This window comes from Hemitrygon akajei, unplaced genomic scaffold (genome assembly GCF_048418815.1).
Source record: "Hemitrygon akajei unplaced genomic scaffold, sHemAka1.3 Scf000139, whole genome shotgun sequence".
Lineage (NCBI taxonomy): Eukaryota > Metazoa > Chordata > Chondrichthyes > Myliobatiformes > Dasyatidae > Hemitrygon > Hemitrygon akajei.
In genome coordinates, this window is record NW_027332025.1 from 806859 (window position 1) to 827319 (window position 20461).

The window sequence follows — 20461 nt, forward strand, 5'->3', positions numbered from 1 at the left end:
AGTTTAAGTGCAGAGATGTAATGTTCCCGCTACATAGGACCCTGGTCAGATCCCACTTAGACTACTGCGCTCAATTCTGGTCGCTTCACTACAGGAAGGATGTGGAAACCATGCAAAGGGTGCAGAGAAGATTTACGAGGATGTTGCCTGGATTGGGAAGCATGCCTTATGAGAATAGATTGAGTGAAATCGGCCTTTTCTCCATGGAGCAACGAGGCGTAAGAGGTGACCTGATAGAGGTGTACAAGATGATGACAGGCATTGATCATGTGGATAGTCAGAGGCTTTTCCCCAGGGCTGAAATGGCTAGCACGCGAGGGCACAGTTTTAAGGTACTTCGATGTAGGTACAGATGAGATATAAGGGGTACGTTTTTTATGCAGAGAGTGGTGAGTGCGTGGATGGGCTGCTGGCGGCGGTGGTGGAGGCGGCGGATACGATAGGGTCTTTTAAGAGAGTCCTGGATGGCTACACAGAGCTTAGAAAAAGAGAGGACAATGCGTAAGGATAGGTAGTTCTAAGGTAAGGATATGTTCGGCACAGCTTTGTGGGCTGAAAAGCCTGTATTAAGCTGTATGTTTTCTATGTTTTTATATTTCTAAAATTGTAAATCATGAAACCTTAGCATTCAAAAACGTAAATATAAACAGCTCAAAAATTCATTGCCCATGGTCAGTACTTAGTTGAACAACCTCGCACAGATATTACAGCCAGAAGACGTTTTAGATGAGTCTTTTTTGGCTTTGCACAATGTAATGGAGCAAGATTTGCACATTCGTCCATGCAGAATTGCTTAAGTTGTGGCAGGCCAGTAGGAGCGCAGCAGTAGACAGCAATCTCGAGATCTTGCCAGAGATGTGTGAATCGTTTAAGGTCTGAACTCTGACTGGACAAATCAAGGACATCAATTTACTTTATTTGAAGCCACTCCGCTTTGGATGGTTGTCCTGCTTAAATAAGAAATTCATCCCCAATTTAAGTTTTCTGGCAGAGGCTAGTAGGTTTTTATCCAGGATCACTCTGTTTAGCAGCCTTAATATTCCCATGGATCTTCACCTGATTTTCGATCCCTACTGAAAATCATCCCCACAGAATGATATAGAAATACGCAGTATTAGATTTACGATACTTGGTGTTGAGTGCAAGATCTTGTTCCATGTCTCCGCGGTTTCTTTTAAGTGACACTTCGCAAAGTATTTACGGGCAAGGATACATTTTTTTGGTCAAGGTTTCTTCTACAAGTACCCCTTTTGAGGAACGCCTCAGAGATTGTGGAGCCATGAACTTCATTTCCATTTGCAGCCAGTGATTTCTGCAGTAGGCTCTGACTGAGTGGTGGCCTGACAGTAACCTCTCTTGCAATTCCAGTTCTTCTTCAGTGACTAAATTCGGTGGGCGGCCTGGCCTAGCCTGTGTAGTTTCACAATGGACAGCACTGTGTTCCAAGCTTCGTTTGTTGCCTTCGATGTGGTCTTGTACCTTTCCGTTGATTTGTGTTTCTCTATTAACGCCTTGAAAGATAGTTTTACTTAATTTCTGTTGAAAATGTACCAGATTTGGAGACATTACCTTGCAAGTAGATATTTATTCTGATGAATACCTTGAAAACAGGATATCCTCTAATTTTCAACATCACCAAATTAGGTGATTATGTGAGGTAATGATTGCACTTGAGGAATGTTAGCATGGTAATCACAAAGGGAATAATTATCCAGCCTCAGAATTTTGTTTTTTAAGTTTTAAAAACGAACCGAGGCCAATAAAAACAAAGAGGAGGAAGGATAAAACATGAAGGTTAATTAACCAGTAATATAAAATAAAATAACAAAAACCTTTTCAGATATACGAAGAGTAAAATAGAGGCAAGAGCGGAAAATGCCGCTCGAGAGGAAGTAATCGGGAGTAAAAAAAGGGCGGATAATACTTTTTAAAAAGTATTTTGTGTTGGTCTTCACAGTGAAAACAACACCAGAATACAAGAATTTTGAGTGTCACGGCAGAAGTGCCTGTTATTGAAACTACTAACTAGAAGATGCTTGGGTAGCTGAAAGTATCTGAAATGATTGTACCAGCATTAGTAGTGATCTTTCATCAAAGATGAGATTCTGGAATGGTTTCAGAAGAGTGGAAATGTCATTCCACTCTTTATGAAGAGAGGGACTCAAATTACAGGAAATTATAGCAACTGAAAGCACACAGATTGAGAACAAAGAACTATTCGCGTCACTCAAACAGGTATGACGGGTTGAAAGCCACGGATGCAAATTCATACAAAGACTGAAATGAGAGGAGTTCCTGGAATAGGGCGGTGATAGGCGGTACAGAGAGAATGGGGGAGGGAAAGGCGAAAGGGAGAGGGAAGCTTGTGGGACTGAATATTCTGTTTCTGATCATAGCTGTTGCTTTCCTGTGACAGTGTTTGCATATACCGGTAGGTAGGCTCAATAGTGGGGAGGACTGGGCTGTATCCACTACGTTTTTGTAGGCATTTGTGTTTCTGTACTAGGCCGCGATACTACCAATCAATAAACTCTCCACCACACATCCAGGTTTATCAAAAATTTAGATGACCTGCCGAACCTTTGCTGACTTCCAAGACAGTAGAAGTGCAGCCTTGCTTTCTTCATGATGGACAATGTGTGCCATTGCTGTTACTCTTAATTTAAATTACTATCAAGTTACTGAACATTACTATCAAATGGGGTGCTTGCGGAGTATAAGATATTCAGGAAATACTGAACAGGGAAATCAGGAGAGCTAAAAGGGGACAGGAGGTTTCCCTGTCAGATGAGGTAAAACGGAATTCCAATGGTTTCTATAGATATATTAAGAACAAAAGGAGAGCGAGTGAGAGCAAAAGCTGATATTCCTGAAGATCAACGTGGTCCCCAATGAATGAAGTCGTACACAGACACAAACTACATAGAACTGATTCATAAGAGTAGTGAGATCATGGACCATATCCAGATTATGCAGGAGGAGGTGACAGCTGTTTTGATACAAATTAAGATCGATAAATCCCCATGGCCTGACAAGATGTCCACCGAGCCTTTGTGCTACGCTCGTGTAGAAATTGCAGGGATCCTGTTAGAGTTATTTCAAAAAGCTTTAGTCCAGCGTGTGGTGCCAGAGGACTGGAGGATGGCTAGCGCTGTTCCGTTCTTCAATAAAGACGATGAAAAAGCCAGAAAATTATAGCCCGGAGGGCACAAAATCAGTGGTGGCTTAATTATTAGATGGTATTTCAAAGGACGGGATATATAATTATTTGCATAAAGAAGGCTGAATAAAGATAGTCACCATTGCTTTGTGAAGGACAGGCCATGGCCAAGGAAACTCATTGGGTTTTCGGAGTAGCTAATCAAGAGGTTGATGAAGGAAAAGTGGTGGGTGCTGTTTAAATGGACGGCAGCAGGGTTTTAGACAAATTTCCACGTGGGAGGCAGGTCAGAAGGTTAATGTGCTTGGGTTCGATATTGATTGAGAGGGAGAGACCAGAGAATAGTAGTGAGTTGGTTTTCTTTCTAGCTGGAGGCCTGTGACTCGTGGTTTCACAGGGATCAGTGCTGCGTCCGTTCTTTGTCGTCATTATAACATTATAATGTGGTAAACCAGATCAACAACATTACCGCCGATTACAAGTAAGGCTATCAATGCTTGCATCACGATTTGGCCCACCTGAGCAAATAATCTGAGAGCGGGTAGATAGAGCTTACTGCAGATGGGGGTGAGATGTTGAATTTGGGAGGACAAATCAGGATAAGGCTTGCATAGTGAAAGTTAGAGCTCACATTAGAACCACGGAAACTGAAAATACAGAGCCATGCTTCCTTGAAAGCAGCGTCACGGGTAGATGCGGTTGAAAAGAGAGCGTTAGGCACATTGGCCTTCATATATCAGGGCTTTGAGCACAGGAATTGGGATGTTCTGTTGAAGTAGTAAATATGTTAGTGAATCTAATTTCAAAGTCATGTGTGCAGGTAGAAAACTCATCAAATAGATTGAAAGAAAGCAGAGATGTTTTCTTCTATGATGTAGTTTTAGCAGTTACGTAAGATCAGGTTATTGGCAGTACGTATAGTGGAGCTGTCGGGGTTGAGTTTTTTTTAATGCAGAGAGTGGTGAGTGCGTGTCATGGGCTGCCAGCGGCGGTGGTGGAGGCGGAAACTACAGGGTCTCCTGGATAGGTACATGGAGCTTAGACAAACAGAGGGCTATGGGGAAGTCTAGGTAATTTCTAAGGTAAACTCATGGTCGGCACAGCATTGTGGGTCGAAGGGCCTGGATTGTGCTGTCGGTTTTCTATGTTTCTAGCACATGTATCTATTCTTGTCCCCCTGCTGAGTCCTGACCCGTCACCCAAACCATGGTTGATGGAGGAAATTCACTGACTGGGAACAGGAGGCTCTTTATGTTTGATTGATTTGCATGCTTTTCCAAAACATACATCAACTGTTGCACTGCCCAGCTCTAGTTTCATTGCTTCGAGAAGCCGATGCGGAAGGTAGTCGTTGAACTGTCCCTGAGCCTGTCAACACTCACAGCAGGGATTGAGGAGGTCGTAGGTGGTACCATCTCCCTCCAGTTCACTCACCAACACCTCATCGATAGCTACACGTGAGTAGACATCCCCGATCCTGGTCGAACCTCGAAATCTGTCTTGTGCTCTGTGTGCGTGATGAAGTGAAATGAATTGTGTGTGTTGTAGAAAGAGTGGTGGAGGGGTACAGGGAGGGTGGGGGAGAGAGAGTGTGTGTGTGTGTGTGTGTGTGTGTGTGTGTGTGTGTGTGTGTGTGTGTGTGTGTGTGTGTGTGTGTGTGTGTGTGTGTGTGTGTGTGTGTGTGTGTGTGTGTGTGTGTGTGTGTGTGTGTGTGTGACCTCACCTCTGTCTAGGGGCTCAGTGAGGGAGATCACCATGTTCGTGGAGTCCCAGTGAGGGCAATCTCACCTCTGCCTGCTGAGTTTCAGTGACGGAGTGATATATTATTGATCCAGTGCGTAATTTCACACTGATTTAATTCCAATCATTCATTTCCGGAATATAGCAGGCTGAACATTGGGTTCTGCTATTGACCCTGGGTTTTCTGTGCGAGTAATGTCTTGTAGGGGCAAAGTGCGTGCTGTGTATGGTAAGAGGAAGTAGATGTTATTTATTATTTCTGTCGACGAGCGGAGGCAGCCTGTATTTGAATGGGGGTGGGGGAGTATTGTAGGGACTTCGGGAACATTATGAATCAAATTTTGCATCGGCATACACAGTAATAGAACTGGAGGTCAGAAATGTCAGTGACTCAGTTTGCTAAAACAACATTAGGGAGTAGAGGGAGATGGGAAAGCATAGAGGGTTCAGCAGAGAATTTCGGGCTTGAAGACTGAGGAGTGGACACAGCTGGAAATGCAATCATTAACCTCTGAGAGGATTATTCTGGAGGGCGTGTTAAGAGGCTGAAGAGATTACACTGGGAGGAAACGGTGAGGCTAGGTTGGGATGTAAAACAAAAATTGCTTTGTACGTTATTTATCCAGATTAGTGAACACAGAGATGGCGGATGAAGGAGACTTAGGGAAGTGTCAGGCACAGAGAGTAGAGTGTGTGGAGAACAGAGGGCATGAGTGGGAGGTGTGAAATGTGAGCTGGACTGAGGAAGAGGCGGTGCTGGGCGACCTTCGAGAGACACGCATCACAGTGGGACATAGGTCGGCTGGAGCCACATCAGTGGTTGCACCAGAACAACCGAGGGCTTGGTCAGGCTGAGGGAGAAGCCTAAGGAGGGGTGGGAGCGGCGTGCTCCTGGGCACGGTTTGACGAAGGACCAGAGTCAGTTCTAGTGACCGAGTTCAAACCTGACCATTATGGAGTCTGCATGGTCTCCCTATGACCACATGGACTCCAACTGGTTATTTAGTTTTCCTCTCGTGCTAAAAGCATTCAGGTTTGCTTCAGAGTAGCATGCACAGAATGCTAGATAACTCACCTCGCGAGGAAGCATTGGTGGAGAGGAATAAAGAGTAGATATTTCGGCTCGAGACTCTTCATTAGAGCTGCAGGTTTGATTGGTTAATTGGCCACTGTAGATGGTTAATTGTGCGGAAGTGGGTTTAGATCGGGGGAGTTGCGGGAACGTCTGGAAGACAAACGATGAACATTATCGGACCGGTCTTAGTTGGCGTTTGCGAGGCAGTGTCGGCTCTGTGAGCTGAAGAGCCTCTTTCTGTACAGGATGTCCTTGCAAAAGGCCTGAACCCAATTTATTGGACTCACTCAAGGCTCTTGTTATTAGTCTGAGGTCGTCCTGGAGATGTAGTACCCAACCTAATGGCATGGGTATTGATTTGTCCTGCCGGTAATTTTATTTCCCTTCCACTTCCCTCTTCTGTTCCCCAACCTGAGCGCTTAACTTGTTTTCCAACCTACCTATCACCACTCTTTTCACTTTCTCTCATGGTCGAATCTCCTCTCCTATCAGATTACTCTTTCTTCTGCACTTTACCCTACCCACTCACCCTGCTTGACCTTTCATCTTCTAGCTAGTCCTCCCTCCCCTCCACTACTGAACCTGTTTGTATTCTGGCTAAGTCCTTCCTTCCTAGTGTGAAGGTTTGTTAATTTTTGTTAATGGTCATTTAAACTAGACTTGTCGGATGATGGGAGCCAAGGTGCCCGAACATTTTGTACAAAGGCAGTTGTTGGTAAGACTTCAGACAAACTGAGGGACCAGAAGGCAGAGTATGGTGCGACGAGTAAAAAAATGGCCAAGTTTGAAAAGGATGAAAAGAGGATAGAAGGTGTTATATTTGAATGCTTTCGCTGTATGGAATAAGGTAGATGAACTGAAAACACAGTTGCAGATTGGCAGGCCTGATGTTTTTGGCATCAGTGAATTATGGCTGAAAACATATTGCTGGGAAATTATTTTCCAAGGATACACATTACATCGAAAGGAGGCAAAGATGCAGAGAGGGTGCGTTGCTCTGTTTGTAAAAATGATATCTATTCACATAGGGTGGGTAGGTGTGGAATGATTGTGGATTGAACTATAGATCTGCAAGGGAAAATACAAACAACATGACGGGAGATTATACAGACTTCCAGTTTTTAGTAAGGATGTGGTCTCCAAGTTACAACGGGAGTTAGAAAATACATGCCAAAAGGGCAATATTACAATAGTCATGGGGGATTTCGATATGCAGGTAGATGAAGAAAATCAGGTTGGTGCGGGATTCCAAGATGGTGAGTATCTAGAATGCCGATGAGATAGCTTCACTGAGAAGCTCGTGGCTGATTAACTAGGGGATCAGATATTCTGGACTGGGTGCTGCGCAATGAACCAGAAATGATTAGAGAGCTTAAGGTAAAAGAAACCTTAGGGAAAAGCGATCACAATATGGTCGAATTCACCCTGAAATTTGAGAAGGATGAGCTAAATTCAGATGTATCATTATCAAAGTGGAGTAAAGTATTTACAGAGGCTTGAGAGAGCAGTTGGCCAGAATTGATTGAAAATGAACACTGGCAGGAATGAACGCAGAGTAAGATATATGCATCGCCAAGAGGACGAATTATTCGAAAGGCAGGATGACACAAACATGCTAACAACGGATGTCAAAGTCAACATAAATGACAAAGAAAGGACATATAGTAGACCAACATGAGTGGAAAGTTAGAGGCTTACAAAGTTAAAGCATCTTAATAATATTAAAGAGGATATCGAAAGTTTGTTTAGTTGCATAAACTGTGAAAGAGAAGCAAGATTGGATAACGGACGGTTGGAAAACGATGCTGGAGAGGTAGCAATGGGGGACAAGGAACCGGCGGACGAACTGTGTTAAGTATTTAGTAACAATCTTCACCGAGAGAAACTCCAGCAGTGTGGTGGAAGTTCTAGGTGTCAGGGGTCCTGAAGTGTGTAAAGTTACTATCACAAGGGAGAGGGTTCTTAGAAATCTGAAAAGTTCGAAGGTAGACAAATCATCTGGACCAGATGGTGTGGTATTAGAAGAATGGGCGCATACAGAATGGCTAGTTGCGACTTGGCTCAACGAGATTGTTTTTTCCTTTTGTCCGTCAATCTGTATCTATCTTTCCCAAACCAACATATTAACACCCCCCCCCCCCCCCGCTCTTTCTGTCATGTGACTTTTCCGAACCGCTGCCCTGCCAGGGAATCAGGGCTGGGACCATTCAGTCCCTGCCTATATGCCGTGCACTCCCAAGGAAGAGGGGGATGCCTCTGTCCATGACTCAAAGATTGCTGACACCATCCGAACTTCTGCCGATAATAGTTGTTCATCAGCAAATTTACTGATGGCATTTGAGTAAATCGGACTGATGCTCTGTGCACAGGGGGCGGCACCCGAGCTGGGCTTTATCTCCGATCTCACAGCTTAGTCGGATGCTTCCAGTCCATTGGGAAGAATCCATTATCAAGCCCAACACCTGCGACCCAGTGTGGGGATGGTGTGCACCTGGGCTCGGACAGAGGCTGGCAGTGACGGTGTTCGGAGAATTTCTGCGAGATGGGGAAGGGGAGATGCAGTTTGATGCCGGTGAGTTCATCCTTGTTCCCGCCCCAACTGCTCTCAGACGATGCAATGAGGATTTTCATCTGTCACAGCATTAATCTGCAGGCAGGTTGTTAACATCTGAAATTATATGTAAAATATTTTAAAAAATAAATGAATAGACAACAAGCAATGATTTTACTTTTACTGCTCCGAAGACAAACAAACCATGAACGTTCTGAAATGGGGGAAGACCTTGTGGAGTTACACTGCTCCACAATGCCCAGAGTCTAAGTCCAGGACCTGATGCCCCCGGGGCCCGGGGCTGCTGCAGCACCGGCAACACCGCAAGTGTCCTCTCAGGGCAGTGGGGGCAAATCTGCTTCAGAAAGCCTCAGATGTCCCTGTGAGCGCAGCCCAAAATCGGCAGTGTCCAGTGTGCGGCTCTCTGAAAGGTGAAACAAAAAAGGCGGTTTCACATCACTGCTGAGCGGAACAGTAGCATTCCTGTTCCACGACGGCCTCCGTCTGTTATTGGGACCGGGAGATGGGGATGTTATCCCTGTCCCTCCATTTGTGCAGTTTGCTGTTGGGGAACATGGAAGACCACAGGAAGAGCCCCTCTACCCGGTCACATGTCGCAAGCGTTGTTGTCTTTGCGGCAGGAGTATAATCCGATACATAATAATAGAAAAAAATCCGTATTACTATAAGCATGCGCTACTATAAAAGTTAAATTAAATAACTATTGCACAATGTAATAAGTGAATGTTTCATGGGTTCAATGTCAATTCAGAAATCGGATGGCAGAGGGAATGAAGCTGGTCCTGACTCGTTGAATGTGTGCCCTCAATCTCCTCCACCACCTTCCTGGTGATGCCCATGAGGAGGAGGCATCTCCTTCGTGAAGCTGATGATTGATGCCGCAGTGTTGAGGCATCGCTCCATGACTACTACCTATGATGGAGCTGACTGAATTCTCAACTTTCTTCAGAGTCTTTCAATCCTTTGGAGTGCCTCCACCCTCCCCTCCAACACCCTTCCCTACTAGACAATTATGCAGCGGGTTACAATGATTTTCACGGCACAACTATAGAAATCTATTGACATATAACCGCTTCCGTGCCTTCTATATAAGGATACATCTTCAGAGATATTGACACCCAGGAACATGAAGTTGCTCACTATTTCCACCGCTGACCCCTCGACGATGTTTGTGTGTGGATGTGTGCCCTTGTCCTACCCGTTTAGAAGTCCTCAATTGGTCTTACCGACGTTGAATGTAAGTTTGTTGCTGCAACACCATTCAACTAGGTGATATATTTGCTCCTGTTCGCCTTCTTATCACCGTCTAAAATTCTGTCAACGATAGCTATGTCGGTAAATTTATAGATAGTGTTTGAACTGTGCCCAGCCGCAGTCATGGGTGCAGAGAGGTTAGAGGTAGAGGTGAGTTTATCCAGGGCGAGAACCCATTCAGACACGTTATGAGGTCGGTGTAACTGGACTGTTTACTCCTGTCTGTATAATGTTGATTTGACAAATATCCCAGCAGTTGACTCTGGATCTGAGAGATGTTGGTACACGCTGCTGCACTGTAATTTTATAATAAATGCAGAATGACGGTGATAAATGGGACGTATTATTTTAACCATTGAACCTGCAATTTGAACAATTCAACTCACTTTTGTCACTTCTTTAGCCATGGTGTATTTAAAGTCTGAAAGAAAATGTGGAACTTGAATGGGTCAAGGACATTGGAAGCAGTCAGATCAATTGTCTTTGCTACTGCCAGGTGCTTGAGATGGAGGCTGCCATTTTGTGGAACTGCTTTGCGTCCTCCATTTTGTGAAACAAAGTTGCTTTGCTTTCTGTTTTTTTAAAAATAGGCGCTAGGATGCTTTAGGTCATCTGCAAAACTAGAGATAATTTCCTGAAAAACTTGTCTGTAGGTGTTCTTTGCTGTAATATAACACAGTTTTGTGAATGTTCGGGATGGTTCCTGCCTGATGTGATTCGAGTTGGTTATTGAAGAGAACGCATTCCGATTCTCTTTCTAGTTATCCTCCTGCTCCTGACATATATGTCGAATGCCTTAGGATTCACCTTAATCTAACTTGCCAAGAATTGATCATGATCCCTCTTGGCTTTCGCAATTCTCTTTCTTGTTTAATTTCTTGCTTTTTTATACTCCTTTTGCGTTTTGTTGGACCCTCACTTCTGAAGCTTTACAGACGTTTCCTTTTCCGGCTTCACCAAATTTATCTCCTCTCTGGCCATCTAACATTCTTTTGTCATTCCATCCCGGTCTTTTCGTTTAACAGGTAATTTTTGTTAAATATCAAATGTTGAATTATTCACAATAGTCCAGCAGCGTTTTGACGTCATTTCAAACTGCCACGCGATTTTCCTCACAACAATGAGTGGCATTTCTGCTGAAATCAAATGGAAACCGTTCGGCAAATCACTGTCATTCGGATGTGAACAAATTCATGTTAATATTGCATTTAACCATTTCTGCCGCAAGGTAGAGTGATTGAACCTTTAACGTAAGGTAAAGAACATGACCTAAGGTCCCGAATTGTTACCAGTTATTTTTACCTCAAGTCTCATCATCTGCAGTTTTTTTTATGTTTACGATTCCTTTAAATAAACCAGTTCGTGCCATTCGCAACATTCTTCACATTTGAATGACAGTGTTTTGTCGAACCGGTTTGGATTTGATTTCAGCGGAACGGCCGCTCCCTGTTCTGTGGAATGTGACGGACAGGCAGCCGCTTGCACGCAGACCCCGAGCACCGAATCTCACAGAACAACAACCAGCTACTTGCAAATCAGTCAATCAGCTGCCCTGCTCCCCTTTCCATTCCAGTCCTGATGAAGGGACTCGGTCCATAACATCGACATTTTACACCCGTCCAGATACTGCCTGACCTGCTGAGTTCCTCCATTATTGTGTGTGTTGTCATGGTTACGAGAGATCCGCGTGGGGCAGTGGGCGGAGTTACTTGTAAGAAACGACACACAGTATCCAGACTGTCAGAATATTCTTCAGGAATTAAGGTGACAATAATTCAGCTTCTGATATTTATTTCGGAACTTTATTTCCAAACAACCAGTTGTCTGTGCATTGGATCAGCGATCAAGGAAAGATTTCTGTTTTTAAGCCACTTCTGGTTCTGGTGTCTTTTGTATTCCAACTGGTTCCTGCTTACATGATTTACATTTTCCACAGGTTAAGTAAAGATTAATATCAGCTCTAGAACAATGGCACCTGTTTCAAAGCAAGGGTGCGGGATCTGTACTGTAAACATCTGTTCCCTTTTCAGAGTTCCTTATTTCAGACGAACACGTCTATTGTTCCTGTGTTGATTGTGAGCAATTTGAACTCTTCCTCTCAATCGCCAGTGGAAGCAAAGACTGTAATTCTGTTTAAGCACGGGATTCTTGATAAACAGCGGGGTTGAAGTGTTACACGGATGGACATGGGGGAATACGTAATGAAATTTTAGATCTGATCAGCCATGATTTCATGATCTGCACCAGAGTTTCCAGGGCCAGTGTGGTCCAGTTCTGCGTGTTGGTATGTTGACTAGAAAAGCTCTGACAACTTAATTAATGTAAATTGGTATAAAGACTGCATGCGAATGGAGATAGGATTTTATTTATATATTTGAACTGAAATCAAACATTAAATATTTACATCCAGCTTTCTGCGTTATGTATGTGTCCCAGCTGTTTTCGGGAGTCGGATTTATGACTAACTCGGTGAGCTGGACAGTACAGTATCTGACTGAGAGACACGCTCCCCGTTCTCTGTTAATCCTGATGCAGGCTCCCCTGGTCTCTCGCGCACCAGCTCATGGCCCCGCCCCGCCCACTGCCCGACATGCGCCCTCTCGCTGAGCTCGTTACCCTCGCGCTCCCGGGCTCACGCTGGGACCATTTGGGAAACCTTGTGCGGCCGTTAGGATGCATATGAGTTATTTAGCTCCCATTGGTGACAAAAAATGTCAATTTATGCCACATCTCAGACTGAACTAACCACACAGGTTAAGCACACTGACCCAGGTCCGTTGTCGCTCAAAATTTCGTACAAAATTAGTAGATGCTCTTTATGGTGAAGAGTATCGTAGATTATACGGGGATCTAAACGGGCAGAGGAATGGTAAATAGATTCCAAAACCAACACGAGCAGCGGAGGTTGGTGATTATGTGGAGGGACCTGCCAGAGGAAGTGGATGAGGTAGGCACAATTGTATAATTCCAGAAGCAGTTTGGATTTGTGGATGGAGTGAAGAGGGCGCGGGAAAATGGGCCGTCACAGGAAATTGGGACCATCTCGGTGAGCACTGTGGTCAGCATTGTCTCGATGGGCTGAAAGGTCTGTATCTGTGCTCTGTAATTCTAACAGTAGATGCACCGGACAGACATACAGACATGGTGTGGGAGTTGATACTAACAGGGAATGTTTTGTCCCTAAGCCAACTGCTGCTCTGATACAGGGGATGGACGTACTGGCATATTTACAAAGTAAACGTTCTTACTCTGACTCACTGTCCGCTTGTCTGTAATTTAGGGCATCACCAGCAGGTGGCGCTTCCCTGTACCGGGACCAAATTGTAAACAAAATGACGACAAGCAACAATCGTCCGTCACAGTTATAATGGCTACAGGTATGATCACTCGGATCTTTATAATTAAACATCTGTACTGCTGGCGCACACTATTACAATGAAGAATCTAACACAGATGTTAACTGGCTACACAAATCTTTCATCATGCACGGTTATTGATCCCACTGGCAAAGCGGCCTTGAGTAATAGATCAATCTGACAGTTCCATTGCAGGGACCTGACACTGGTAATGGTCGAATCACTGCGCTCACCATGCAAAGCTTCACCTGAATGAAAGTATCAAATGACCCCTGAATCAGGTGGATGTGTGTGAAACACAGACAGGGATGTGACAACTGTCTTGTGGGTTGTGTAAGTGTCCAGGGTCAGGGTCTGTTTCACCTCTAGACAGGCCCTGGTGTGTAAGACGTCTCCAAATTCCATTTATAAATCTCAACGCCAGATGGAAGGAGCATTTCCAGGAATTCAGAGATTGTGTGCTAACAGAGCATTTCAGGTTTTGGAACGGTAGCTTCCAACTCCCTCCTGGTTTTCTCCTCTACTGCGGAAAGGAGATGAGGGGAGTTTCTGAAATCTGCTTTCTGCAGACGAGCTGAGAACATCGCCATTGCATTGGAAATGGTTGAGGATCAGATGACAGCTCATTGTAGATAAATATGCGGTTTGCTTGGTGTTTTAATACCCGAATCCATGTCTGGGCTGTGGAAAAATGGTGAATGTGAGTTCTCGATATTTCCCTATTGAGATGATCTGCTACCAGGATTTAAAATTCCCAGGATCTCTGATGGGAAACCCGGTATAACCAATGACCATCTGTCGCTGGCTCCTGTAGGAATTGTGATTGTGCTCAACTCTGTAATCCCAGATGGAATAAAACAGAGATTATAGCCTGGAAACATGCCCTTCGGCCCAACTAATTCATGCTGATCTAAATGTCTATTGAGCTTGCTCCATTTTCGCACAGCTTTTTCTAAATTTCCTTTATAGACTTCTTCCATCCTTTTTTCCTGCCCATACCTTCTAAACTTTGTAATTTTATTTGTGTTTGCAGCCTCCTCTGACTGCATGCAATTTCTAACCATCACCCGCCACGTGAAAGAATGCCACTTCGGTCCCTTTTAAATTTCTGCCCTCAAGTCTTAGACTCCGCTAACCTGGGAAAAAGACTGTGACCATCTACCCTATCTATGCCCCTGATTATTTTATGTACGTGTGTAAGGTCACCCTTCCAGCTCCCATACTTCAGGACAAACTTTCCCAGCTTAACCACATAACAGAAAACCCAACACCCTAGTCCAGTGACATGCTGGTCATTCTCCACTACACTCTTTCCAGCTGAATCAGCTGATTAGCAACCGCAACTACACACAAAGCTCTCCAAGTGAGACTCTGACAATGATCTGCACAAGCGATCACCATGCAGGGGATAAGATGGGAACCAGGGGACAGGGCAGCATAGATGTCAAGGTAATGGTCTGTCTGCGACCCAGGGGACTGGACATCGTGTGACAGGTGCTATTACAGTTCTTTTTCTGGGAGTGGATGTGTCCACTCACCGGCTCATCGGGATGGTCACCTGACAGGAAGTGCGGTTGACGTTCACTAGCAGTCCCTCTCCAAATCTGGTCAGCTAGAGCCTCGGCTCCATTGCACCCACCCAGTCTCAATCAGTTCTGCTCAGCTCTAAATCACTGTAGCATAACCTGAAATCCGTAATTTATTTCGGGTGGGAAATGGAAACGACTGAAGAGGTTTTTACCAGGCGGATCATCGAGGGAAGATGATCGGGACACGGGAAGCAAGGTACCAAAGCAGGGTCAGATTGAGAGCAACGTCCCAATGGAATGTGGTCCAGCCGCAGAGGAGGAGGAGCAAATTCAGCCCAGAGACAGTGACGTCAGAGACACTCATCAAGACCCTGGAACTAGCACTAGTGAGGCGACTGTCTGTCAGCCCAGAGACAGTGACGTCAGAGACACCGATCAGGACCCTGGAACCGACACAAGTGAGGCGACTGCCTGGTAGCTCGGAAGCTCATTGAACATGGAATTGACAAGTCCCCAACAAGGAGGATGATTTCAAAGAATGTGGTAGGGAGAATGGAAAATGTGATTCCTTGTTGGAGGGTTGGTCAGTCGAGGGGGGGAATCTGTGGGTGTGGTACATGTGGTGTAGTGGTCAGCCGTTACCAAACTATAGGAAATGTACTACCTGCTCTGATGATTTCCAGGCTGTGCATTGGAGGAAATGCTACATTCCAGATGAAGAGAGTATTTCAAGGATATGAATTAAGGAAAGTGTATTTGCCAGGATGGTTTATATTAAATGAGGTCCTTCTGGTAACGTAATGCCCAGAACATTGTTGGGTCGGTTTTAAGGCCAGTGCTGGAGATTAGGACAAAATCCATCTTTCCAGCTGAAGGCAGGTGAACTCTGAGGCTCAAGACTTTATTTTCTTGTTGATTTGAGTGACAGCGTTGGAGCCAAGAGAGATTTGAGTTCGTGTCTACATATTCTTTTTATATTCACAGAGTCAGAGTTTACAATCTCCGACCTCCTGGCAGAGGGGGAGGAGTATCGACTGTACCAACTGACAAAGTTCTACAGAGACAGACTCAAACAAGCGATTGAAGAAAAGGTTGAAAGACTCGGTTGGATGTTGACAAAGGAGGGGCATTTCAGTAGAGAAGAAAATGAGGTGAGTGTATTTAGGGTATTCTCACTGAACTGCTGGTATCAGAGGGAATAGTGATCAATATTCATCTCCTGCACGTTCTAGGAATTCTACACAGCAATGGAGACTTTGATCTCTGACTTGTCTCCAGCAGATCTGGTTTCAGCTGTTAAGATGGGGAACACTGGGAACTACAGGTTCAGCGTCACCTTTTCCTCTCACACCTGCTGTATTTATCAGTGTGATATTAGAGCAGTGGCTGCACATTTTGACTGTTGAGCAAGCATTCAGTCCAAAACTAATTATCAGGGCCGTCAGTCAAGTTCAACTGAGCTCACTAACCCAGGATAAATATTAAACTGTCAGATTATAAATTGGGCCAACTGGTTTTACTGCGGTACTTGAGGGGAGGAAACATAGAAAAGCTACAGCACAATACAGGCCCTTCAGCCCACTGGGTTGTGCCGAACATGTCCCTACCTTAGAAATTACTAGGCTTACCTATAGCCCTCTATTTTTCTAAGCTCTATGTATATATCCAAAAGTCTCTTGAAAGACCCTATTGGATCCACCTCCACCACCATTGCCGGCAGCCCATCCACGCACTCACCACTCTCTGAGTAAAAGACTTACCCTTGACATCTCCTCTGTACCTACTCCCCAGCACCTTAAACCTGTGTCCTCTTGTGGCAACCATTTCAGCCCCGAGAAAAAGCCTCTGACTATCCACAAGATCAATGCCTCTCATCATCTTGTACACCTCTATCAGGTCACATCTCACCCTCCGTCAGTCCAAGGAGAAAAGGCTGAGTTTACTCAACCTATTCTCATGGCATGCTTCCTAACTCGGTCATCCTTTTAAATCTCCTCCGCACCCTTTCTAATCAACAGTTTGTCCTAATTGGATATATATATACCGTACATTATATATCAGACAGACCTTTTGGTGAGCTATTTCACATTATTCGCTAGCCTAACTTCATATTTCATATTTCCTCTACTTACAGCTTTTTAGTTGTTTCTGCTGGTTAGTGAAAGCTTCCCAGTCCTCCAGCTATATTCTATGCCCTCTCCTTTGCTTTTGTGCTGCATTGATTTCTTCGTCTGCCATGGTTGATCATCCTCCCTCTGGTATAATTTTTCATCTTTGGGGTTATCTACCTCTACCTGCGCTTTCCGAATCGCTCCCAGAATGATCATCTATTCCTGCTTTGCTGTTGTCTCTGCTAGTGTCTTCTTCCGATTTACTTTTGCCCAGCTCCTCTCTTATGCCTCTGTAATTCCTTTATTCCACTGTAATACTGATACATCTAACTTTACCTTCTCCCTCTCAAACTGCAGTGTGAGTTCTGCTATTTGATGATCACTGCCTCTTAAGGGTTTATTTAACTTAAGCTCCCCAATCAAACCTGGTGCAATACAGAACACAAAATCCAGATCCGCCTTTCTTACGGTAGGCTCAACCATAGGCTTCTCTCAAAAGCTTCTCTCATAGGCAGTCTATAAATTTTCTCACTTGGGATTAAGCACTGACCTGATTTTCCAAAGCTGCCTCCATGTTGAATTTCCCCATGACTATTTTAACATTGACCTCTTTACATGCCTCTTCTCTCTCCCACTGGAATTTGCAGCCCACATCCTGGTTATTGTTAAGGGGCCTGTATATAATTTCCATCAGGGTCATTTTTCCTATGCAGTTTCTTAACATCTACATCATCCAATCCGATATCAACTCTTTATAAGGACATTTCATTTTTCCATGACAACAGAGTCAACCCAACCCTCTAACCCACCTGCTTGTCCTTTCCATTAAATATTTATCCTTGGATAAGCACCAAAATATGATCTTTCAGCCATGATTCAGTGATGCCCACCATGCATTTCTTTCCTCTCTCGCTCACCCCTCTCTTCCGCTCTTCTTGTCACATTTTTTGACGTAATGTTGCACATTGACGGACAAGTGAATTAATCACCTTTAATATACTGCACAGTCAGTAAATCCTTACTCTTTCACACTATTGATTTAGAATTTCCTTCAGTTACTGTTTCTCTGTTAATGACTGAACCCAGGGAGGATGAGGCAGCAGCCCAGTGACTGCATCTGTTCTGAAGCTACTGGGGCCATGAACAGACATTTTCCTCCACATTCTCCATGTCTGTCTGTCTGCTCCACAATAAATATATTGTTTCCTTTTTATAGAAAGTTACTGAACTGACAGAGAAGGGAAATCGGACAGAGAGTTCCAGACTCTTCCTCAGTTTGGTGAATGGCAAAGGCTCCCGGGCCCGGAGGGCGATGTGGGAATCCTTTGTGACATGGAGGACTGAGTTACCGAAGTTGGACAGAATACTGAGGGAAATACAGGAGCTCGGTATGTTAAAAACACGATCTGAACACAAAGGCACATTGAAATAAATAGTTTTAATTATTTTAGTTCTGTTTTCATAAACTTTGTTTATTTAAACAGGTCCTGATCCACAGGAATACATGAACATCGCCCAAGGGTTATCTGAGTTACCCACTGAACTGATAGGTGAGTGATAAAATGCAGAGTTCAAATCACATCCCAAATGTTAGACTGTGACTTGGCAGAATCTAGGAATGAAAATTCACCATTAATCATTCGCTGATCTCTGGTTTCAGGTTAAAATTCAGATGATCAGTCGTTGCAGCCTGAGTATTTTAAAATGTATTTTTCCAGCTGTTAATCCAGTTGTTTCAGCTTTAAATGTATTAATCCAGCTGTTGGGTCTGCTGAACCCCTCACTCGCGTTCCTACTGCACTGGGAATTCTCACACAACCCAGGCACGCTCCTGATGCACCGTATGACCCAGTCGAAGTGACTTTTCTATCTTCAGACCTTTCAGATTTTAAAGCACTTTCTTCTTCGTAATAGCAGCTGCACTCAATTCTGTCCGCTGATGCTTTTTACATTTTGGAATTCAGCCAGTGACTTCCACAGAGTTTGTCTCGCATTTCCTTTTCTCCCGTTATTAAATCTACAACATAATGTTTCAGCGTCCGATATCCACCCTCCTCCCTTTTTTTACTCTTCACGTATCTGGGAAAGAAAAAAAAGAACTTTGGTATCCTGTCTTATATTTTGTGTGTGTGTGTGTGTGTGTGTGTGTGTGTGTGTGTGTGTGTGTGTGTGTGTGTGTGTGTGTGTGTGTGTGTGTGTGTGTGTGTGTGTGTGTGTGTGTGTGTGTGTGTGTGTGTGTGTGTGTGTGTGTGTGTGTGTGTGTGTGTGTGTGTGTGGTGCGCTTGCGGTATGGATGAATGTTTCTTTCCTTGCGAAGATCAGGAGGGCAGAATTCCTATGTCCTATGTCAAGTCAAGTCACTTTTTTTTAGACAAGACAATAGGCACAGTAGAGAGCAGTAAGTTGGTGTCAGTCCAGTCTCTGGGTATTGAGGAATCTGATAGCTTGGGGGAAAGAAACTATTACATAGTCTGGTCATGAGAGCCCGAATGCTTCGGAGCCTTTTCCCTGACGGCAGGAGGGAGAAGAGTTTGTATGAGGGGTGCGTGGGGTCCTCCATAATGCTGTTTGCTTTGCGGATGCAGTGTGTAGTGTAAATGTCCGTAATAGCGAGAAGAGAGACCCCGATGATCTTCTCAGCTGACCTCACTATCCGCTGTAAGGTCTTGCGATCCGAGATGGTGCAATTTCCGAACCAGGCAGTGATGCAGCTGCTCAGGTGCTCTCAATACAACCCCTGTAGAATGTGATGAGGATGGGGGGTGAGAGATGGACTTTCCTCAGCCTTCGCAGCAAGTAGAGACGCTGCTGGGCTTTCTTTGCTATGGAGCTGGTGTTGAGGGACCAGGTGAGATTCTCCGCCAGCCGGACACCAAGAAATTCGGTGCTCTTAACGATCTCTACCTAGGAGCCGTCGATGTTCAGCGGGGAGTGGTCGCTCCGTGCCCTCCTGAAGTCAACAACCATCTCTTTTGTTTTGTTCACATTCAGAGACAGGTTGTTGGCTCTGCACCAGTCCGTTAGCCGCTGCACCTCCTCTCTGTAAGCTGACTCGTCGTTCTTGCTGATGAGACACACCACGGTTGTGTCATCGGCGAACTTGATTATATGGTTCGAGCTGTGTGTTGCAGCACAGTCGTGGGTCAGCAGAGTGAACAGCAGTGGACTGAGCACACAGCCCTTGGGAGCCCCCGTGCTCAGTGTGATGGAGTTGGAGATGCTGCTCCCGATCCGGACTGACTGAGGTCTCCCAGTCAGGAAGTATAGGATCCAGTTGCAGAGGGAGGTGTTCAGGCCCAGTAGGGTCATCTTCCAATCAGTTTCTGAGGGATGATTGTGTTGAATGCTGAACTGAAATCTATGAACAGCATTCGAACGTACATGTCCTTTTTGTCCAGGTGGGTTAGGGCCAGGTGGATGTTGGTGGCAATGGCGTCGTCTGTTGAGCGGTTGGGACGGTACGCAAACTGCAGGGGGTCCAGTGAGGGGGGCAGCAGGGTCTTGATATGCCTCATGACGAGCCTCTCGAAACACTTCATGATGTTGGATGTGAGTGCAAAGGGACGGTAGTCATTTAGGCGGGACACTGAAGATTTCTTTAGCAGGGGGATGATGGTGGCGGCCTTGAAGCATGTTGGAACGGTAGCGCTGCTCAGGGAAATGT

At 44.9% G+C, this 20461-nt stretch overlaps 2 protein-coding genes across 4 annotated transcripts in view; both read left to right on the forward strand.

Annotated features, from left to right (window-relative positions):
- Positions 1-20461, forward strand: part of LOC140723824 (uncharacterized) — a 746760-nt gene that overhangs the window by 428778 nt on the left and 297521 nt on the right. The window lies entirely within an intron of this gene.
- LOC140723836 (NACHT, LRR and PYD domains-containing protein 3-like) overlaps positions 1-20461 on the forward strand; it is a 64263-nt gene that overhangs the window by 27578 nt on the left and 16224 nt on the right. For 2 of the 3 annotated variants that reach the window (XM_073038398.1, XM_073038397.1), the window contains 4 exons: positions 13082-13178; positions 15671-15837; positions 18014-18185; positions 18282-18347. In XM_073038398.1, coding sequence (XP_072894499.1) covers positions 13169-13178; positions 15671-15837; positions 18014-18185; positions 18282-18347 — 415 coding nt within the window. In that variant the 5' untranslated portion in view covers positions 13082-13168. The remainder of the gene's footprint in view (positions 1-13081; positions 13179-15670; positions 15838-18013; positions 18186-18281; positions 18348-20461) is intronic. The other variant, XM_073038400.1, reaches the window with a different exon arrangement.